The sequence below is a fragment of the Mustela nivalis genome (assembly GCF_964662115.1).
Source record: "Mustela nivalis genome assembly, chromosome: 8".
NCBI lineage: Eukaryota > Metazoa > Chordata > Mammalia > Carnivora > Mustelidae > Mustela > Mustela nivalis.
This window is the reverse complement of record NC_139027.1, coordinates 12359093-12382941: the sequence shown is the minus strand read 5'-3', so window position 1 is coordinate 12382941 and position 23849 is coordinate 12359093. Positions and strand designations below refer to the sequence as shown.

The window sequence follows — 23849 nt, the reverse complement described above, 5'->3', positions numbered from 1 at the left end:
CGTAAGCAGCCTAATTTCCAAGTCATCAGCTAGCTTTTTGATACTAGACGTCTCTAGTTTTACATTTTAGCCTTTCATTTCCTCTTTGGGAAAATAACATTTAAGGAAGTTCATTGGCTGCTCTGTTTCGCTGGCAAGTGCCTCGCATCTTCGTAAGAAAATCAGCTAACCGCTTGAGTCTGAGAATGGATGCGTTGCGATCCTGTTAGGTTCCATTCTGCTTATTTAAACTTCCTATATCAAAATGGTTCATTATGACCCTCTGTGGTTTATTATTCTGGATAACACACTATAAAATGTTTTACTCTTTTCGTTTATTCTTCAAATCGCATTTTGGTTAACTTATAAGGGAAATTCCTTTATGTACTTATTAATTTGTTCTATCAACCAACTGATTTTTCTTACTGAGTGCTGGGGATACAGAGATGGGTAAGATACAGTCTCTGTCCCTGTGGGTTGTAGGACAGGGAAACTGCTATGATGCCAAGTGACCTACGGTACAGGGACACTCATGTTCAGCAGAGATCTAACAGTGACAGCTCCATTTGACTTCTAGAATCCTGGCATTAGATGTGAACTTAAGAGGTCTTGTGGTTCTCTCCCTCATTTTACAGAGGAAGAAACTGAGGCTGTGCCTGCCTCTCACCTTCTACCTCTCAGCTCCTCAATCTCTTCTGCTCAGCCATGTTGACCTTCTGTCTGTCGAACACAGAGTACACTCCCATATCTGCCTTTGTGCTGTATTTTATTCATTTCTAGATCTCCAGAACAAAGCAGCTGGTGGGAGTCCAAAAAAATGTTTCATGTGGTCCCACACATGTTCTGAGGGAGCTAGGGCAGGAATTACCAGGCTTTTCAATAAACTGAGAGTCTATGACTCAGAGAGGTTATTAACTGGCCCAGAATCACACAGCTTGTCTGTAGCAGCATCCTGACGATGACTGGGATTTCTGCCTCTCATTCCCATTCCACTTTGTATTCAGGATACTTTCTCCTATGAGAAAGAAAGGCCAACTAAAGGTGGCCTAAACCATAAAAGGTTAATGATCCCACCCAACAGATGGTCCAGATACAGTTTCGGGATTGACCCGACAGATCTGGGATATCACAAAGCGTTCAGCTTCTTTTTGTCCACGTTCAGCTTGGAAGTGACATCTCTCACCACTATAGCTGTCCCGGGGTCATACACAGACACCACAAATATCAGCATGCCAGTCTTTCTATGAGTGAGAAGAAAACCTTTCCCCCAACCCTCCCCGCCCCCGCCAGCAGATCTTTCAACTAGGATCGGTTAACATGCCCACATCCTAGATGCAAAGCAGACCAGGAAAGTGTGTCTGTGGGTCATTCGCTTCTGCAGTGGGAGGTTGGCCACAACCAGAGAAGAAGGCGAGGGGAGAGGGAGATGGCCGCTGGGTAGGTAACCAACTGTGTCTGACACCTCAATTAATCAAGCCCCCCCCTTCGTGTCTCCTTGGGTCAGTGCCAGCCATTATGGGCATGATCCCATAATGTGTGGACATTAAATGTCCTTAAGAAGGATGCTGCAGTTCCTCGTGGTGGGTGGGCTTCTCCAACCTCATGGAGACAGTCAACCCACTGGGTTTTCCACTGACCCAACTCCAGCACAGCCAACAAGGAGCTCTCGTGCTGTCAGACTCTGTCTCTTTGGCCCACATGTGTAAGCTGAGGGGCAGGAAAGGCAGGTTTTCTGTTTTCTGATGGGAAACTGTGGACTTGGGAGCATGAAGGATTGCCCACTGCCCAGTGCCAGAGGGGCCAGGACACGGAATTGGCTCTGAGGCCATACCTCCCACTCCTTCCCCCTGCCACGTTCCAACCATAAGTCATCTAGAACCACACTGCTCATCTATTGGGTGGTTTTTTTTTTTAAGATTTTATTTATTTATTTGACAGATCACAAGCAAGCAGAGAGGCTGGCAGAGAAAGAGGGAGAAGCAGGCTCCCCACTGAGCAGAGAGCCCGATGCGGGGCTCGATCCCAGGACCCTGAGACTATGACCCGAGCCGAAGGCAAAGGCTTTAACCCACTGAGCCACCCAGGCGCCTCCTCTTGGGTGTTTTTAATTAAAGACCATGGTTAGATAAACCACAGAGACCATCCTTATGAGCAGGGCTCGGACCCCCTGAGATTTCCATCCAGGACCCACCTACCTAGGAAAGAGCACCGGCAGTCAGGTCCAACCACCTGCATTGGTGTTTATGACCTTGGGGAAGTTATTAACCACTTTGTGCCTCAGTTACCTCATTTGTAAAATGGAGGAAATAATGATACCTTCCTTATACACCCTTGTGAGGAACAAATGAATAATATATGCAGAGTGCTGTGCTTGGAACAGGGCCTGACACTCAATAAGCATTCAATTAATGCGGGCTATTATTACCTATTTATTATTCATCTCTGCATCTTGCCATCCTTTGATTTATTCTAGAAAGGACCTTAGGTGTGCCTAGTTTCTATGGTGTTTAATGTTGTAAAGCCAACCAGGGGCCCCACCCTGACTGGCCGGATAACTGTGTGTGTGTGAGAGGGGGAGACAGCCCCCTGGCACAGACAGTAAACTTGATCGCAAAGGATAACAGATATTGAGGCCTCCTGCCTCAATATCTAGTGTTGGGATGTTTTGCCTCAAATGGGATCCTGTCCCTCTGGGTCAGCCCTCGGTGGGGCCTGTGTGCCTGCCCCAGGGACCCTGCCTGAGCGCCTTGTTCAGATGAAGTCCTGTTCTCCCATAGCCTTTCTCTGGAGTTAATGTAACTGCTCTGAGCTGTTAATGTCTGCTGCAGAGAAGTGCAAGGAGGCGGGGGGGGCTCTCCTCTCTGCGGTGAGCGGTGAGCCGCTGAGCCGCTGCTGGGAGCATACCCTCCGGCACCTGTGCCTGGAGCAGGCTCTTCTTTTCCTCTCTTCCCCTCCTCCCACACAGGAGCAGTGGTGGCTGGGCCAGCCTGGGGGGCTTGCAGGGAAATGGGGCCAAGCCTGGTGCTCATGACTATAAGCCAAGGCGGGCCTCTCCAAAGGGAGGGACAGTCCCCCGGAGCAGATGGCCACTTGAGGCCACACAGAGCCAAACAGACCATGAAAGATTTCTCCTGCACAAGCACACATTGAGGCCAGAGTCCTCACCTCTGGGCTCCTGTCACCAGTCCCCAAGGCTCCAGTAATCATAAGAGTGACCTTGAGCATTCACTGAGCACCTTTAATATCAAGCCCTTGCAAGGTACATACAGAGAATCATTCGATGGCTCTGGAAGCTAAAGACATGGGAAGTGGAGGGAAGTGGAGGGCCCTGGGCAAGAAATCGCAGCTCTGACACCTCAGAGGTGTCAAAGCCCCCCTCCCAAAAATGCTTTGTCAGGTTCCAGGGCTGGTCTTCCCACAAAAGAAGTTGCCTTTTCAAACACCTCGCACAATTCTAAGCCACCCTCTGGGTCTCTGAAAGAGGCATCCAAGCCCAAAATGATAACATGCCTGATCTGACCCTCATCCTTTGGTCATTTAGTGTAATATATAATCACAAAAATACATCTTCCATTTTCCCTGAAAACAATGTTAAGTCACACTGATAAGACAACCTAGCTTGTCTATAATTTCAAGCCCAAACATGTTGAGTTTGCTTTTTAGCTGAGAGAGAAGGAATTTCATCTACAGAGGAGATGGGCAGGGGGCCTGATGGAATGGGTGCTGCTTGTCATAGCCAGATCCAGAGGCTTCGCGGCACACCCGATGTCATTGTTGTCACCCCAAGAGATTTAATGAATTCACCTTCTTCTCAGCAAGTCACCACCAGCTCCTCACCATAACAGAAACAAAGGCCCAGGGAAGTCCTGCTCCCCAAGGGAGTGAAGGGCTCCCAGCCAGCCGTTCTGCTGGGGCCCGGACCAGGATGAGAACTGGAGTAGCCCTGTGGGCTCCGGTGAGCCTCTGCCACTGAGAAGAACAGGTGGGGTGGCAGCCTAGGCAGACAGGCGATGTAAAGGACAATTAATGCCCCCGAACAGGGTCCCAGTCATTCCGAGATCTGGGCCCTGTCCACCTCCTGCTTACCACCTGCCCTGTGGAGGGAGTGCGTTCATTTTGTCTAAGTTCACCCCAGGATCACAGCCCCCTGCCCCGCTGCCTGGGAAGCCTTGCCGGACCCTCCGTCTTCCTTCCCCTCCCCTGAGCTCCCAAAGCTCTGGAGGACCCACATCCTCACTTAGCTCTCTGCGTTTGTCTGCTTGCGAGGCATCTCTCTCCCTAGACGGCGGGGGACTTGCGTGGGTGTCCTACCTGTTGGTTCTCTCTGTCTTTAGTCCTGTCCTGCACACGCAAGGTACAGACAATGGTCAATGAATAACTCAGCCAACCTTTCCTACGCCATTCACGGGAGGGCACACGGCAAGCTCCTGCAGCTTCCCTCACTGAGTCACCGAGAATGCTTACGAGGGAAATGAAAGTTAACGGCTCATGCCCGGGACCTTCGTTACGGTGTCTTAAGAAGCAGACAATGCCATGTCATCAGAACGTCTGCGGTCGTCTAACACCTCTTGGTAGGAAAGCACCTGTTCACCTGGTCCCCAAGATTCAGAACTTTAGGGCTTTTCTGGCACCTGATGGCCTCTGTGATTGAGCCCCACTCACATCTGCAACCTCACTTGTCCCCTGATACCTGGGCGGTCACTCGACAACAGCGGCTGGCTATTCCCCCTTACCACCCAACGGTCTCCCTGCCCCTGTGCCCTTGCTTAGGTTTTCCCTCCTCTTAAGGAAATCCTCAAAGCTACAGATCCTATCTGCATTTCAAGGTATCTTGAAATCTTCAGTGAAGATATTTACACGGACATCACGGACATTTGCTAGGCTGGAGCACCTGCACCAGCTTTGGCACAAATGCCATTTTTCTCTGTGGTCTTTTGGCTCTCTACATGGACTGTTCGAGTAGGCTGTTAGCCCTTTAAATGAGGGAGGCAGTCTGGCTTGAATTCTTCATCCCCCATTGGCTCTTGGTTACAGATTTGTCATAGATATTGCTCAAAGTGCTTGTTGAAGATGGTTGACTTCTAACAGCTTCTCTGAATTACCATCTACGGAGGGAGTCTCCTCCACTGGACCTAAGGAGGCCCTTGGACATTTTGTAGTTGGATTTAGCCCTATTTTGCTCCTGACTCCCCACCCCCCAATGTCTCCCCCATTTGGACTGCATTTCAACTGAGAGGGGAGAAGTGACTTAGAGCTCAGGACAGGTGACAGGACAGCAACATCAGGAGGTCACAAGGATGAAACCCCAAGCTCCGTAACTACCCTCAGAAGGAAACATCTGCGGTTCAAGACCCATTCCCAGTGGAGCCAGGAGAACGAATAATCAATGACAGAGAGCATGTTTCCAGCCAGTGCTCTGTGGGCCGAACGGAAGGAGGGAGGAAATGATCCCCACCAAGGTGAGTCCACGGTACCGGATCCAAACCCCCGCGGTCCTCTCAAAGGTCAGAAAAATCCAGTAATGTAAAGCAGCTTTTATAATGAGAGGTCCAGACAGATTTTGTGTCTTCAAGTCCAATTCTGTAATAAAAATGGGCTCTTTCTGCCTCTCTGGCTCTATTTCCAACAAGAAACGGATTGTCCTTTAACAATTAGCTGCAGAGAATAGCTAAAGGGAGAGTATGTCCTTCTGGCTTGAAACTGCTATAATCGGGCTGGAGTTGAGACACATCCTTTCGGGCGTGTGAAGCAATGAAGAAGCAGCTCAGCCTTGGACTGCCCCCTGACTCCCAAGGGCTTCGGTTTCCTCCTGTGTAAAATGGAGGGAGATAGGGGGTGGGCGGACTGAGAGACTGAAAGAGCTCTTTCCGACCTTATCCTGAGGGTAGTGGAGTTGAGGTATCATCTAAGAGCATTCCTTCGGATACCATGGCCGCAATGACCATTGATATCTCTCGAACGGACACCTGCCCTATCACCGGAAAGCAAAATCCCAAGGTGTGGAAGCCATCCAAAACAACTTCACAGCCTGTGAGGCAGGAGGAGGTTATCACTGCCACCCCTCTGGGATAAATGCTCTCTCTAAGGCAAGACGCGCCGGTAGCTAGCTATTCCCTGAGACAATCTCGCCATGATAAAATGCCTTCGGAGCCTCCCATGGGACTTTGTTTTCCCAGAACTATAACTTCATTGTCGTCTCTTCCTCGAGATTTCAGCCCTTAGCTCTTGTTTTTTGCACATTAATTCAAGTTGAAGTGCACCCTCGATCATGTTGGCAAACATTCCAAATGGAAATGAATTCCCAGGTTCTCACTAAAAATTGCAACGTCCCCACCAGCCCAATCTGGATGACATTTTCTGTCTTATGTAATATCTGTTTCCCGAGGGAATTAAGATGTTTCTGTATATAGTTCTGCCTAACAAATTTTTAATAAGGTCTACTCCTCATTACCTCTTAGGAACGAGCAGAGTCTGAGTCCCTGAAAACTGATCATCCAAAAATCTGTTTTGAGCCAAGAGTTTTATTTTCCAGAATTGATTGGAATCCGATGTTGAGAAGCCATGGTAGCCGTCTCTGGGTAGGCTGGCATCTGGAAGCGCTCCCGTGCCCAGGTGCCGAAGGTCAAGCCACTAATGAGCCTTTCCTGGGCAAGATGACTCGCTATTTCTGGCTCACTAGAGTCTCCCCGTTGGACAGATTAGGAAGCTGAGAGCTAGAGTGGTTTGTTGATTTATTTAACAAATGCTTAAGCACAGGGCTTCCCCAAGGTCACATGGCTAGTATGCGGAAGCGGCAGGTACCCATTCAGCCTTCCGGTGAAACCCACCGGATTTATGTGTACTCAGGCAAAACACAAGAGCAGTGTAGGCTCTGGGGAGTGGAGAAGGGCTCTAACTAGTGACAGGGTGAGAAAAGCTTGCATAATTGTGTTGTAAAGACATAATATCCTTGTAGAAGGAGGCGGGGGGGGGGGGGAACGAAGTCACTGAGCTGCAGGGGAGGAAGAGACTGTTCCTGCTTTGAGAATGGAGGAACCAAGGACGGCTCTCCTGGGAGAAGCTTCTGAGCTGGTCCCGGAAGCATGGCTAGGATGGAGCGACAAGGGAGCACTGGAGGCATTCTGCTTCGCAACAAAGTAGACTAGAGAAGCTTCCAGATGCTTGCTCTTAAATGTAGCCAAGAGGACCCAGGACGCACAGCAAGGTGGAGAGAATGCTGCTTGCAAGAGGGTGACAGTCCTCATTTGTGCTGCTCTCTCTTGGGCCCTGGGCAAGTCTCCTGACTTTCCAGCCACTAAGCCCTGAAGTGAGGGAACTCTACTCCAGAGGCTCCTTCCAAGGGAGGTCGAGGTGAGAGCCAAGTGAGCGGACCGTCAGAGAGAACCAGTGAGAGTGCCAACAAAGGTAAGGGACTTAGACAAAGGAGAGCAGAGAGGGGTAGAGGGAGGGAGAAACAAGAAAGGAGGACCGTGGTCAGAGCCCCTGCTGTGTACAGCTTTTTCTTCCACAGGTGGTTTTCACCTTCTCTCAGCCGGATGGCCAAGGGATCCTTGTGTGTTTCATTTTGTTATGTTTTGTTTCAGCCTAATACGCTCCGTCTGTGGGCCTCCTGCCAAGGCCGTAAGAAGCGGCTCTCAAACACAATCGTTATTTTTTATTCCCACCTTTGGGATTCTAGTCAGTGACACTTTAGAGAGTCCAGACAGAACCACAGCTCCTTATGTCCAAATCACACTTCCTTTGAGGATCAGTTTCAATATGACCTTCCCCTCCAGCCCTCTGCGGGCCCAGAGGCCCATCCTTGTCTTTTGTGGGCCTCATCACAGGTGCAGGTAGATGGACATTGTGAGCCTGCACTTGGCCGCTGGCTGCTCGACAGCAGACCAGACCACCGTGGGCCAAGGAAAGGAACCCTGACGTTCTCGACTGGCTCAGGGCCTCCAGAGAACCCGGTCCACAGATGTGCTCAGGAGGGTGGATGGCGAACCGGGATTGCATTTTATCCCACTGGGGCCTTCCCATTTTCATTTTCATGGGGCTCTGGACAAAACACAATTTAATTAATAGCCCCAAATCAGGAAAACATCTCTTGCAAACTGGAAACAAGTTTAACAGGGTGCAGGGAAGAAATTATCATTCTTATTTCCTGTAGTTTAAAAGGGGATATTTCTTCAATTGTGTAGAAAAAGTATAGTTTAAAAGGGGATATTTCTTCATTTGTCTTGGTGTCAGTTAAGACCCACTGGCTCTGCTGTCTTGGGAATTAGAATGTTAAGCCTGCCCATGGTTAGAAACATTTTAGTGGTTCCTAACTTTTCTTATGGAAAATCACCATATGGAACACCTGACTAAAGCTATCCCAAGAGAGCATAGGTACAAACTTTCACACACCATCTCAGTGTATACAGAATTCTGGGAGCCTACTCAAGGATACTCCCGGTTAAACTCTAGACTTCCCAAAATGTCATTCATGGATTTTCTCCATTAGAACGATCTATGGGGTCTTCCTTGGAATCCATTTGCTGGGGCTCTATCCTCCGCCCAGTGAAACAGCAGCCCTAAGGAAGGGGCCCAGCAATCTGACAATTAAATAATCAGCCCTAGTGATTTTGAGACACATTCAAGTTTGAATTGGCCATTGATGTAGATCGACCTTTTCATTTGCAAAGTCACTAGATCAAAGTCACATCTTAAATAGGGCAAAATGAGATGCAAATGTTTTATGTTATATTCTATAAAACAAAGATTACATGCCTAAAATCCTAAACTTATTATATGTTTGCATCTAAATTTCAGGAAGCATACCTTTACTCCTGACACTAGTTTTTATTATTTTTTTTTTCAATATTTTGTTTTTTTTTAAAAAGGTTTTTTTTCCCTCTTTTTTTTTTTTTTTTTTTTTTAAATTCATTTGAGAGAGCTACCGAGACAGAGACAGAGGGAGAACAAGTAGAGGGAGAGGGAGAAGCAGACTTCCAGCTGAGCTGGGAGCCCAACATGGGGCTCGATCCCAGGACCTAAAGATCATGACCTGAACTGAAGCAGACGCTTAACCATCTGAGCCACCCAGGTGCCTCAATACTGGTTTTTAAGCATAAGAGCATAATTTGTGAGTAAAATTCTAAAACTCTATAGAGATTTATAGAATATGGTTGTGATACTTTATTAACTAGAAAATCTTTCTTATTCTATTAAAATATCTTTATCATAAAATGTTCAGGCACTGCAAATTTTATGATATCATTTATTTTTATTTGTTTTCATACTTGTCTCTGAGTAGCTGTGTCAATAGAGTTTTGGGGAGAGGCATCTCGGTGGCTTAGTCGGTTAAGTATCTGCCTTGGGCTCGCTCATGACCCAGGGGACCTGGGATTGAGCTCAGTGGGGAGCCTTCTTGTGCCTCTCCCTCTCCCATTTGCCCCTGTTCATGCTCTCTCTAATAAATAAATATCTTTAAAAAAACAAACAAACAGAGTTTTAGTGAGCAGACCTATATTTCCAAAGCTTCAGACCTAGAAAATTTCTTATTGAATGGAATTCCGCCAATATATTTTTGTAAAGTAAACATGATACTGAGCTTGAAAAAGGTAAAAACTCTCTCTCTACTCAGAGACGTTTTATCTTCTAAAAGGCGAAGAGAAAAGGAAGTTTGCCTTTCATCACTGCATTCATTATCTTCTTATTTAATATTCCTTTTGAAATGAACCTTTCTTTCTCCTCTTGCCCCACCAACAAGCATTTATGTCATTGTGCCTTCCATGGGGGTTAACTGTGCCTTCTCGATTAGCCTGTGAGATCCCGGAGAGTAGGCAGGACCCATCTTTCAGTCACTTCTATATGTCTCCACTATGAGGCTCCCTGAGAAGGAGGTACACTGCCAGAATATAATTTTATCTATAATTCATTCAACAAACACTGGTGGCAGGCTGTGTCAGGCTCTGTGCTCACTACTGGGTCTTACGTTGATTGAAATGAGGTGACTGGGGTCTACAGGACGAAAGAATGACCTGATCTAGGAAGGCTGGTGCCCAGACCTGTGTTCCGTGAAGCTCGCCCCAGCAGCTGTGTGTTGGAGGGGCTGGAGGGGACTGATGGGGGGCTTCCGCGGACCCCCGTTGCAAGGCAGGGCCGTGTTCTGCAGTGAGAGCGCCATGCCCATCTTCACTATGCGTCCTACCTTCGCTCTTTCTGTGACACTAAGCCTCATTTTTCTGAACCTCAGTTTGAAACCTCAGTTTGAAACATTTTTAAACGTAGACCTAAGGAAGGGGTTCTTTTCTATTTTGGATACAAAGCCTTCTAAAGTTGACAGTTTATGCTCCTGACCATGCAGAGGGGTCTCTTTCTTTAACCCACTCCTCCCAAGAGCAGGGTTCTATAGCAGTGAAGTGTCTCTCCTGGAGCCTGCGGTGGGTCAGGTTGGTAAGAGTACACACACCAGGCTGACGACACAGACGGTGGGCAGAGGCCACAGGCAGTTTTGTTCACTCGGCTAAATTCTAGAATGTCTCCATGTCCACACTGATAGAGAAGGAGCCACTGAAAAGTGCCTACTCACCAGGATAAGGACGATGCCTAGCTGAATATTTGCAGTTTGCAGTAGCATTAAAGGCAGTCTTTTCTGGTCAGCCCTTCTCTTGAGCCTTATTACATAATCTACATCTTTCTCTGGGCTTCTTCCTTCTCGCTTACCAGAGCTGTCTTTTCTTTACTCCCTGTATACGTGACATATTTCCTCTGCAGTTCTCCTTTGTATTATGTCTGTCCTTGGACAACTCTGGAAGGAGAAGACTGTGCCAGTTTTCAGGGGCGCCTGGGTGGCTCAGGTCATGATCTCAGGGTTTTGGGATTGAGCCCCGAGTCCAGTGCAGAGTCTGCTTCTCCCTCTGCCTCTGCCCCTCTCTTTGCTGGTGCTTTCTCTCTCTCAAATAAATAAATAAATAAAATCTTAAAAAAAAAAAAAAGGTTTTGCTTGCTTTCTGATGATTCGACACAAGAACACAGGCTGAGTTTGAACACGGATGTTAAGAGGCTGCCAAGAATCTAAACTCCACCCAGAAAGTCAGATACTCTTTTCTTGGGATAAAAAAAATCCACTCTGGGCTGGGCGGGAGAGGTGGAGGAGGGAGATGCTATTGGTATATATACATCAGCTGTACCCCAAGATGCTGACCCTCTCTAAAGTTTACAGCCCCCCCACCTCCATTTTGAGGCTGGTGCTGCCCCAGTGCTGAGTATCTCCAGCACGTAAAGGAAATACCTCATTTCCTGCATGTCAACTACTTCTCCAAAGGCGAGTCTCTCTCATTTTAAAAGTCTCGTGGGGAATGCGGCACACAGAGCTTTCTTAAACACGGAGTGACAGCTTGTATGACCTCCAGTGATACGAAAGAAGCCTTGACAAATCTCATTTGTCTGTACTTTCCTTGGGGCTGAGAGTGAAGACAGTGGTGAAGCTAGGCTCACTCCTGGGTGACAAAATGTGAGAAGATGTGACTTTGAAAACCGAAGAGAGTGGTTAAACAATAGAGGGAAAATGCATACCATCCTGCTTGTCGGCAAAAGCAATTTATAGCCATTGGATAATAAAAGCATTTCTCAGCACTTCTACATGAAAAAGCTCCATGTGATAAAAACTCATGTTTTAGGTCTTAGAAATGGCAAGTGATCTTATACTATCTATACGTATATACTCTATGTCTTATACTATATATATATATGTATATACTATACCTGCCACTCTAAGCATACCTTTCTACATACATTTAAGGAGGTAGTTTTGTATGTACTTGGGGCCCTTGGCTGCTCAGCTTTGGCTTAACCATAATTCTGGGTCCCTGACACTCATCAGTGGTCCTTATGGGGTTTCTGAGCTTTTAATAATGCAGTAAGCTCCCATCTGCAAACTCACCCCCAAACCACAGCTACCACTGAGATACAATCTATATCTAACGATGGGGTCCTACCCCCTTCCATCCATCGCCTCCTCTCCACTGGACGTAGCCATCAGTCTGGATCCGGTGTCCATCAGTCTTGCTTTCCTTTCCAATACAATTTTATTACGTCCTATAAAATATTTTTAAATCTGATTTGTGTTTAATTTAAAATATTTTAAGACTTACTTTTTGGGCTTGATGTTTCTGCGACGCTACAGTTCAAATGCTTTGCTATGTGAATAGATCGTAATTCACTTTCCACTCAGCCTCTGATGGGCATTTGGGCTGCTTCCCAGCTTTGCTACTGCGAACAGTGCAGCTGTGAGCTTTCTTATACGTGCCGCTGCTTGTACACGTGTGAGGACGGAACTGCTGGGGCACAGGCGAGGTGAAGCACTCAACTTTGGGAGGGGAAAAGCAGTGTTAGAACTTGGTACAACCATGCCCCGCACAGAGATGCGGGTGGGTGGATAGTTCATGTTCCTCAAACTGACGGTCGCTACATTTACTGATTGATTGATTGACTGATTGATTGATTTAAAAAGATTTTATTTATTTATTTGACAGAGAGAGATCACAAGTAGGCAGAGAGGCAGGCAGAGAGAGAAAGAGGGGGAAGCAGGCTTCCCGCCGAGCAGAGAGCCCAATGAGGGGCTCGATCCCAGGACCTGAGCCGAAGGCAGAGGCTTAACCCACTGAGGCACCCAGGCGCCCTACATTTAAAGGATGAAAGTAATATTTACTATTTGGTATTTTAGTCAGAAAAAGTTCAAAGTAAAACAATGCCCTTCTTCTACAAGCCTGATATTCTATAAGCAGACACGAAATGGAATGTCTTAGATCTTACCAAATCTAGAACCAGTCCAACTGATAAACTCAGAAGAACCAAAATAATGCCACAACAATAGAGATTATACTTTCAATGAATGGTTTTAGCTAATGCCCAGGGTAAGATTAACCTGTACACAGTACAAAATGCTGAGTTAAGAGTCCATGTTGAAGACCTTGATGCCCAGATATGCACTAGACCTTCCCACCCCCTTCCAAATGTGCTGTGGTGGGAATCTAAGTTTTTTTTTTTTCTTATCTGCAAATAGGAGGCCATTTCCTGGTGAAAAAGCGTCCCGTGTACTTTCTCTTTAATGGAGAGAGGCGCAGATACCTTTAACAAGCCAAGCAATAGTGGAATTAGCAGGCGCGTCAATAACCATCCGCAAACACTATTGTCTGAGACTCCCACTGTGGTTTCACCCAGTGCCGGCATCCGAACTCTAGTCAGTGTTTTGATTGAACACTTGCTCTTCTTATTCAGAACCTGCTTTACTTAAGCCTGGAACAAAACACATCTCTGTGCCTTTTTAAAAACGTCCATTTTCCCTTTTGGTTGGAAAACCATCAGGCTGAAACGAACAGGCTCCTCGGACTTGTGACGTTTCTCGAAGACAGCGCTTCGTGGCCTGAAGAGAACCAGAGACTGAAAACCACTTACCTTCACATAGAGCTGCTGAAATTCCTCGAGGTTCAGCCTCCCGCTCGGACAGTCCTTGAGGAAACCTTTGTACCACTGCTTGAGCTCATGCTCGTTAAACTCTGTGCTCTTCACCAGGTCCTCCATCACTTCAGGGGCCAGTTTGCTGTTCTGTTTCCCCATTCTGCCTGGAGAAAAGCAAATGAATGCAATTAGCCGCGATCATTTCAAACTTGATTAAGAGCCAAGTCCGAGGTCTGAGCAGCCTCTAGCGTGTCATATCAAGTCCCCCCGCCCCCACCCAGGTCGGCCTCCTTCTCTCTGGCATTCGAGAAAGGAGATGAGGGAGAAAGACCCTTTGAGCAGTTCGAAAGGCTGTAGGGCTCATTCCCATCCATCACGCATCACGCGTCCCCGAACACACAGCGTCGACCACCCCGCGGAGAGGCAGTTGTCCTTGTTCGTGCTGCTCGTGTAAAGTGCACGGGCACTGTTGATATTCTCCTGGTATGAACTAAAGGGCATCAGCATTTGCTGCCTGGGTATCTAATTCCACATTTAGTTTATAAGGATATTAAGTGGGATTATTGACACACGCAATGAGAGGGCTTTACAGGCAAATGATTATAAGCAGACTGGGGAAATCTGATCGGCGATGGCAGGAAATCTCAGCTGGTTTAGTTCTAACGTTGCAGCTTTTTTTTTTCTTTTTTAATGGAAACAGCTTATTTTTATTAGTCAAATTAATTCTCTTTCTCTGCTCTTCAGAGGTTTCCTATGACGTTGCTGTCAATGTTGACAAACTTGGTGGCTTTTTAGAGAGATTGAGTGGTGAATTCCAGTTGACCTAATTCCATTCTGATATTATTGCTGCTGGTAGGTAAAAATATAACTGTATTAAATAATGTTACCTATACCCGTTATGTGCCAGGTTATTGACTGTATACCATGTGTGTTACTTAGAGCAATATTAATTAACTGCTGGATGCTTGGGTGGCTCAGTCATGAAGAATCTGCCTTCGGCTCAGGTCACGATCCCAGTGTCCAGGACACTGGCATGGAGCCCCACATCAGGTTTCTTGCTCAGCAGGCAGTCTGCTTCTCCCTCTCACACTCCCCTTGCTTGTGTTCCTGCTCTCACTGTCTCTCTCTCTCTTTCAAATAAATAAATAAAATCTTTTAAAAATATGTAAACCAACAGCTTTATCTTAAATTCCTTCCTTTTTTTTTTTTAAGATTTTATTTGAGAGAGAGAAACTTAACAAGAGAGAACATGAGCAGCGGGAGGGTTAGAAGGAGACTGAGAAGCAGACTGCCCTGCTGAACAGACAGCCCAATGTGGGGCTCAACCCAGGACCCTGGGATCATGGTGAGCCGAAGGCAGACCTTCACCAACTGAGCCACCCAGTCCTTAAAAGCCACTGAAATTCCTTCCTTAATAAAATGTATATAATAACAAAACTCTTCTCAGATTCACTGTGAGGACTAATTAAGAAATAGGTACACAATGATAAACAATATTCTAAAATTAAAATAGTTTTTGTATTAGTGCAGAAAAATTAAAGAGGATTCTTTAAAGTTTCGCTTTAATGTTGTGGTGTTACAATTAAAAAAAAAAGTGAAAACTAAACAAATTCACCACAGATTGATTTAAAAATTCAAATCAAGGGGCACCTGGTTGGCACAGTCAATTGCCTGACTCTTGGTTATATCTCAGGTCCTGATCTCAGGGTTGTGAGATCGAACCCCCATCGGGCTCCCCACTCAGTGCGGAGTCTGCTTGAGATTCTCCCCCTCTGTCCCTCCCTCCTGCCTTCTCTCTCTCCCTTTCAAAAATAAATCTTTAAAGAAATAAGTTAATTTAAAAGTGAAAATCTGAAGGATCACCAGAATAAGGAAAGTGTCACAAGATCTTCAAAATCCTGATACTAGAATTGAATTGGGCTTTGAAATCTTACCCACGTGCATCCAGGCCTTCAACATGTTTGAGACCAATTCTGTCCTCGGCTCTAGGCAGGTCTACAGTTGCAATCATCCCAGAAGGGGATCATCCCATACTTTGTTGTTTTTAATTTTTTGCCTTCTTCCACAATACATTCCACACCCATTGTCAGTGACCTTCCCTACCATTGAACAATTCTTTCACTGTGATGAAACCAAACCACTCTTGCTACTTCCAAGGAAAGCTATCTCATCGCATCATCGCAATCTAACACAATGAGAGGATATAATTAAAATGCCCATTTGTCTTCCAAGCTCTTCTGTTTGAGCAAGGGACCCGAGGATCAGCAACTATGCCCTTTATCGTGGAGCATCTCTACTTATTTTTGCTCTTAATTTCAAGCTCCATGTCTCTTATTAGCAACTGTCTCTTGATTATAGGTACTGTGGGATCCCCCAGCTGGATATGGAAATCAAGTTGGGTACTCAGGTGTCAAGTTTAATTAATCTGGGTGAGAAAACTGTAATCCGTGGTTATCCTGCTAATCAAAAGGTGTATTACCAGACTTCTCTGTCGTCTACAGTCGAGAATTACAAATTTTCATTATTGAACCAGAATCTCCCCTAACAATAACAGCTGCTGAATGCTGAGTGTTGGCTGTGGGACAGGCACTGTGTTGAGAACTTTATGCCCTCAATCTTTAACCCTATGACAGCTCAGCAATGAGGATTAGGGCAGCTCTCTTGTACAGGACCATGCAAGTAGTGTGTGGCAGAACCAGAACTTGAACCTGGATTAGTAAGACTCCAGTACATAATCGCAGACTGGTGGATGGAAGGCATCTGAGGAGGAATGGGAGGAGCAAATGCAGGAAGGTTTGTGAGGCTGAATCAGTGCCTCTTGGCAATGAAAGAAGAGAGGAGGACCCGTCACTTTGCCAGGCCCTATTTTGGAAAAGACTGTTGGAGTTAACTAAAACCATAAGCTAGAGTGAGTTTGTATTCGTGATGGGAAAGTGGATTAAGTGTTATTAAAAACTGCCTCTCCCAAATGCCTTTAGAAAGTCAACAGCATGAGGACGCCTGGGTGGTGCAGTCAGTTGAGCCCCTGACTCTTGGTTTTGACTCAAGTCCTGATCTTAGGGTTGCGAGATCAAGCCCCGCAACAGGCTCTGTGCTCAGCGTGGAGTCTGCTTAGATTCTCTCTCTCCTTCTCCCTCTGACCCACCTATGCACCCTCCAATAAGAAATCTTAAAAAAAAAAAAAAAAAAAGAGGTTGGCCTCACACAGGGAACACGGTGAGGACCATGAATCACAGTTTTGGAGACTCACAGGCCTCACATCGTGCTTCCCGGTCACGGGTCATGGTCAGCCACTATCAGCCAGGTGTGCCTGGCGGTAAGATGAATCACGGGGAAAATCAAGTTCTGGCCAGACCCTGTTTGGATTGATTGACTCCAGCCCACCTTCTGCATGGCTGCCTGAATGAATTTCTCAAATACAAACCTTACCATCTGAGCCTCTCCCTAAAACTGTCAACACTTCTCATTGTCTGCAGGATGTGGCCCCTTCTCCCTCGCCTGGCGCTTGTCCTGCCTACTCACATCCTCATTTGCTGCCCATCTGTCTTTTCACTTGTTCAGCAGGCTTCTCCTCTTTCTTTACGTAGCCTCAGCTCCACACACCGCCCCCTCTGAGAAACCTTTGCGGACTTTCCAAGGCTGATGGAGGCGTCCTTTCTCCAAGGAATCTCCACTCCCTGGTAAAAGCTTCCCTGGTCATTGTTTATTTCTCTACTGGATTGATTGTTAGTTTTTTGAGGAGAGGATTGTCTTTTATTTGTTTGCATCCCTGCTACCTCAGACTAGGTGCTCGACAAGTATTTTTTGAGGAAAAGAATGAATGAAGGGCCCTGAACCACTGTGAGGTAGGGACTCAAGGACCTTGGCACTGGTCTTCATCAAGTTGTGGTATTGAGTACGTTCCTTTCTGGGAGAATCAGTCTCATAGTAATCTGTATAGGAGAAGAGTCAGTGCCATCATGCGTATAAATATAACACTCAGGCAACAGATGGGAGGGATCTTTCATTTTGCCGTACGGAAAATCGCCTGCCCACCCGGAGACTGTTTTTTGTTGTTGCCTTCATCACTAAATTTTGAACATCTTAAAACCAATATCCTCAGGATTCGGCATAAAGGTGGTGCTTAGTGATGTCGGATGCATGAAGGAAAGCAGGGATAGGTTAAGATGCCCTACCTCTGCCCCCTCTGTCCTGGAACTACCGTGAGAGAGGCCCACGGTGTCTCTCATTATGGGCCCAGGACAACAGAAAGGGGAAACATGACCATAAAACTTATCGCATTCCCAATAAAAAGATCTCATGACACACATAAAGTAAAATAAAAGAATCCATATGTGTATGCGTGTGTGTGTGTGTGTGTGTGTGTGTGTGTGTGTAGAGGGGGGGCAGGTAATTCCTGTTCTGTTTCTAGTTCATTCTGTGATCTTGGGCAAGATCCTTTCCTCCTCTGTTGCTCAGTTTCCCCATTTGAAAAACAAGTCAGTTGGACCAAATGACCTTTAAGCCCTTCCAACCGCACTGTTCACTGACCAGCAGCTGAAGTTCTGTAAAGCTGAAAAGATGAGTCACAGACTTCAAATTGGCTTGTCTCGAAAGAGTATACACATGTTGGCTCTGTGGGTTTTTCACCTGGGTACCCGTCAGTGCTTGAATATTTGTTTCCTAAGAAGGGAGGGGACAGACATGGGGGTGTATGATTTTAAAGCTAGCATTCTGGGTTATAAGATAAAAACCTGCCAAGCCCCAACCCAAATGATTTCTCATGGTTTGCATGGCATTAGAGAGACTCAGTGTTAGCCAAGGAACAGGCCTGATGGGGGAGATCTGGTGTGGGCAAAAGAAGCAGAAATGAGCCCATGGGTGAGGAAAGCCTAGCACCAACTTCCCAAGGATACCCAAAAAAGAGGCGGGGACCCTGATGTGGGACTCGATCCCAGGACCCTGAGATCATGACTTGAGCCGAAGGCAGAGGCTTTAACCCACTGAGCCACCCAGGCGCCCCAAGACCACATTTTTATACTCAATAGTTTACAAAAGGCTCCGTGCGACAACAGTTACCCATGTAACTGGACCCATGTCCAGTAAGAAAGAGATTATTACCACCCCCTCTTTACTGATGAGGGCTTTGAAGCTCAGAGGAATGGGTACTCTGTCTTAGCTCAACCAGCAGAGAAAGCTTCGTACAGAACAGAAGTCATTCTTCAGGGGTGCCTGGGTGGCTCAGTGGGTTAAGCCTCTGCCTTCAGCTCAGGTCATGATCTCAGTGTCCTGGGATGGAGCCCCGCATCGGGCTCTCTGCTCAGCAGGGAGCCTGCTTCCCCTCTCTCTCTGCCTGCCTCTCTGCCTACTCGTGACTTCTCTCTCTGTCAAACAAATAAAGAAAATCTTAAAAAAACCAACCAAACAAACAAAAAAAAACAGTCGTTCTCCAGAACCCCACTGGTTTCCTAACACAGGCCACCATCTTCTCCTGCCTGGATTCTGCAAACACTTTCTCACCGGCCTGCCTGCCTCGAGTCTTGCCTGCCTCTCTCTTCCACTTCCTTCCTAGTCTCAATAGCAGAACTGCAGAGCCGAGGAACCAGGGCGTGAATGAGCGCTCGTAGCACAGATCTGGGAGACTTCCTGTAGGAGGAAAAGGCCGGCCAGGGGAGGCAATGGGCGCCCATGCGCTTCGTTCCTCCACAAACCCTTTGCGTCTCAGAGAGAGAGAATTCAAGGAGCACATGTGTATGTGCATGTGTGTGCTGGCCCAAGCTTGTCCTTTACCCGCTCCGGTATCGAAGGCCGGCCTCCCCGAACACAGCAGGGCCCGCTGAGTGCGAGGAGGTGCACAGACCAGCAGGCCTGGTTTCTTCCAGGTAATCCGGCCATGAGCCTGGCTGAACCTTGGCGAGATTCGTGCAGAGCCTGGGGGTCGAGATGGAGAGGCCCAGGCCCTCATGTGGATACACAACAGGTTAAGCACAGCAGTGCGGAAACAGGCCTGGAGGTACAGCTCGGGGGGAGGCAGGGAGGACTTCCGGGGCTCAGTTGAAGGCTGAGCGAGTACAGAGCCAGGCAGAGCAGAGCCGGCTGTAGTGTCAGATTACGGGGCCAGCCCTGAATACAGCGGGTGCTCTCTCCCAGCCCTGGGCTCCTCACTTGTACACGGAAATAACTGGAAGAGACAGGCCTTGTCATGCTTAGTCTCCCGCCTAGAGGACTCCTTCTTTTCCTTCCCACTTGTCCAAACAACCAGGCTGGGTTCCAACGCTGTCTTCTCTGTGACACTTCTCCCCAAGCTCTTACCAGCCCCTCTTCTCCTTCTTGATGGAACGGTTTGCATCAATAATGACCCACGGCCCAGTTAGCTCTGGGCAACTCAACTTGGCGGACATCTGCAGGTGTTGTCTACGAGAAAGGTTCTGTGCTAGGCGTGGTGGGAGAAAGACGTGGTTCTTGAAAAGCTCAGAAATGAGGGCAGGAGACATTCCTGCCCATGGGAATGTGGGGTACAATGAGATGAGTGCTCAGATCAGAGAGACACAGAGCACAAGGGACAGAGCGACAACGGACCACCAGGTCAGGCGAGTTCACCTGACTGGTCCCCAGGTGAGAGCTCTAAGTTGGTGTTCCCCAAGCTTGCCTGGGGAACAGTGCTACAGTGCGACAGTGCTACTGTCGTTAAAAATGCAGCATCACGAGACCCTCCCTCAGAAGCAAATCTATACTTTCAGCAAGCGACTCGGGTCCGTTGGGGGAGCACTGATGAAAACCATGAACACAAATCAAAGTAGACGGTCTGAGGAGGAAGCATTCCAAGAAGCGCAGACATAACCCAGTGCTCGCTGATGCCTCGCTCCCTCTGCCTGACACCTCTGATGTTGTTTCAAGATCCTGTATTGAGGACTAACATTAGGAATTTAAGGGGCACCTGGGTGGCCCAGTCAGTTAAGCTTCTGACTCTTGATTTCAGCTCAGGTTCTGATCTCAGGGTCATGACATTGAGCCCGTGTTGGGCTCCACGCTGTGCACGGTGTCTGCTTAATTTTCTCTCTACCCCTCCTTCTGACCCTACCCACCTTTAAAAAAAAAAAAAAATTAAAAATCTCTCAGCTAGAGAAGACCAAAGCTTGAAAAGATTTGCCTTAGGGCTCTTTTGCTTTAATTCCCTTGATTTTAGGCGACAGAGTTTGAGGCTCTCCAAGATCACGTGGGCACCCCAATGGCAGAGTAGGCATGAGAACCCTGGTCTCCCGACCCAGCTGGGTGCTCTCAGCCTCCTACCCCAGCAGCGAGCTGTCCCCATACCAAACACCCAAAGCCTAGGAGCCAGGACACATGTTTATCTCTGAGCAGGGATGTTGAAACAATCTCCATCACCACCTCCCTTGGATCCTATAAACAAATGAAACTAGGCTGCTAGTTTCCAGAGACTGTTAAAACCACCCTGAAAACCAGGCCTTGAAGTTGCCAAGTGCTCTGTGTGGGGGTTTCTTTTCTAATAAGGACAATTATCTACACGATGGCTCTATCTACCCCTCCAGTCTGGCTCCTCCCAAGGCCCCAGCAGCATCTCTCTAAAGGCAGAGTGTGGATCCCTGGCTGGCCTTTCCATCTCTGGGGACCAGAGAAGCTTCAGAAAAGGCGAGAAATCCTTTCTTACGGCATTCTCTGAGGACTTTACCTCAAGCCCTAAACCTCGTGGGACTGCCGAGGTGTGGCTCACAAGCCTAACACAGGAGGGAGGTTAGGAGGGCGCAGACTGCATCCCTGGGGACTCAAGGCCAGAGTCCTTATCTGATCTGCAACGGGAAAACGTTTTGATGGCAGTGGCAAAGGTCCTGTCAGGGCAAGTGACAAGAGTTCCAACCCAGAAAGAACAATAAATACCTGAAGGTGAAAGCAAAGTGGGCTCCAGGGAGCAAAAAATCATCTGCTCTAACCCCTTCATTTTCTAGAAGCGTCCCAGGAAGGTTAGGAAACTTGTGTGAGGGAATAGGGCAAGTCCATAACAGGGCCTAGCTAGCAGAGCCCTGACTAGTTAGCCTCGGCAGGACGACACGGTGGCTGCCATGATGCCCAGGCTTGTGACTCTTGGGCACTGACATGGGCTGAGGGTCCTAGGCTCTGCAGGACCAGAATGAGCCACACCAGTTCCCTGTGACCGGGCTGTGAAGAATGGTGGTCTTCCTTAGGCCAGCCCCAACTGCTTCCAGAAAGTTCCCACCCGAGTGCTCCCTCTGCAGCTCAGGTGTGGAGTCTGAAGGCATTGCCTGGGGACAGCCCTGACCCAAGATGGCAGCTGCTGGTGGACATTAGCTCTTGGATCTGACTAAGCGGTTCTTTTTTAAAGATGAAACGCTTCACAAATTTGCGTGTCATCCTTGCGCAGGAGCCATGCTAATCTTCTCTGTATTGTTCCAATTTTAGTACATGTGCTGCCAAAGCAAGCACTGACTAAGTGGTTCTAAACTAAAACTCGCCTGGTAACCAGGTGGCAGGTGCTCAGGAACTCTGATCTATAAGGGGGTCAAGTGGCCCGACCAGCCCAGGGGGTCAGACTCCACCGCCTTCGTCCTCCTTTGCCAGGCACAAAGAACATCACTCAAGCACCTGGGAAGCACAGCTAAGCCCGAAGCCACCTTAGTGCCAGGGTGTTAAGCTAGGACTTGGGGAAAGTTTCTACTCTGACTCAGTCCATCTGGTGGGTTCCCTTCCCCTTTCTGTTTGGTCACAGTGTCTCTTTCATTTTTCACTGGACTTAGTTGAGTGGGACAAAAAAGTAGGCTGGAGGCAGACCCGGGGTCAAATGATGTTCCCGCCGCGCACACGGTATGTGACTTATGAGCAGCTACTTGGCACACTGGAGGCTCAGTTTCCTCATTTGTCAGATGGAAACAATGAGATTTGTGCACAGGGCTGTTACGAGAATCAATGGGATAACACACTGAATTCCTACCCACGGTGCCTTCCAAGTAGCAGGTGTTCAACAAACAGTAGCTATTATTATACTCATCATTGGACCCAGCAAACTGGGCTGCTCCAGACGATGGGGAAGCAAACATCTCAAGATCCAGGCCCATATATCTAGGCGTCACCTTAACCTTGACACCGCTTGCCACACCCGGTACGTGTAAACAGAAATACACAAATGGTGACACCTAGGGGATTTTGCTGTGGTCCTGCTTCTTCACTGTCAAGTTGAAGTGTTTCTTGTCCAACCTGACAGAGAAAAGTCATCCGAGGACCCTGTAGGCCTAAAGCATCAACTATTGAGTGAAGTTTCCATCTAATTCCCTGCTCACCCACTGAACAGAAGTGTAGCTGATTAATAGCTGGTAGCGTTTCCTCTGGGAGGGTTTCAAGCAGCCGCCCACTTTTCCGCATCTTATTTTTACACCCCTGTGCGTCTTTCTCCAACTCTTCTCTGTGTGTCTGAGCATCAATTTCTATGAAAGGAAACGGTCGTCTCTAACAGTGTCAGAACCTCACTGAGTTCTGTGAGGTAACAGAGGAAATGCTTTCATTAATAATCACAGCCTTCTGTCCAACAGATTGTGTGCTAGGTTGTGCTGCCAAGTCCCAGTGGGGAAGGACCGTGGTCCTTATCTCCGATCAGCAGGGAGCTGCGGGAGAGGAGTACAGAGCAGGGGCGCCCATGTCACCAGCACATCCCCAGTCCCAGGGCTAGGAGCATCCTTGGACCTCAGCCATGCCTGCCCTCTCCTTGATCTCAGAGTTAAGGACTCCGCTCTCCTGAGGGGCCAGTGAAATATCCAAGTGTCTGTCCATAGTAGCAGAATCACGGAGGTCTCTTGACTGTTAGGCTGGTGGTCTTTCCTTTCTCAGAGCTGTTTGCATTTACCATCTTCCTAAATTATCTCTACAAAAAATCTAAAAAATAGTTTCACTCATGTTAAATACAGAGAACTTTGAAATTCTCGTGTCGAGGTGCCCTGATGAGAGTAAAATGTTCTATTTGAAGGAAGTATGACATGAGAAATTAATTCAATAATTGTTATTCAGTTATTCAACAATCTTTTACTCAATATTACTCTATATTACAAAGATAAGTATGGTTCCCCAATCTAATCTCCTGGATGCTAGACAATCTCTCCCTCTGCCTGCTGGGCCTCTCCACCGTGGAATCCTACAACCATACCAAAGTCAACATCTCTTCCTGTGCTCTTCTCTGGGGAAATGGCCCTGCCATCCGCCCAGATTCCCATTCAGAGCCTGGGGGTTATGCAGGACTCTGTCTCTCCTCACAGCACCAGTCAAGTGAAGTAGTTTGTAGACCCTACTTCCCAACTCTCCCTCTAAATCCACTGACTTTTCCCTCAGCACTACCTCAGCTGAGGCTGCCATCGTCTCCCACTTTTATCATTATCCAAACTTGCTTCTCCATGGACAGTCTGCTCTTCTGAAACCCATCTTCCACTCGACCTTTCTTCCAA

At 47.5% G+C, this 23849-nt stretch overlaps 1 protein-coding gene across 1 annotated transcript in view; it reads right to left on the bottom strand.

Annotated features, from left to right (window-relative positions):
- VSNL1 (visinin like 1) overlaps positions 1 to 23849 on the bottom strand; it is a 99807-nt gene that overhangs the window by 44146 nt on the left and 31812 nt on the right. The window contains exon 2 of the mRNA XM_082744156.1: positions 13405 to 13571. Coding sequence (XP_082600282.1) covers positions 13405 to 13566 — 162 coding nt within the window. The 5' untranslated portion in view covers positions 13567 to 13571. The remainder of the gene's footprint in view (positions 1 to 13404; positions 13572 to 23849) is intronic.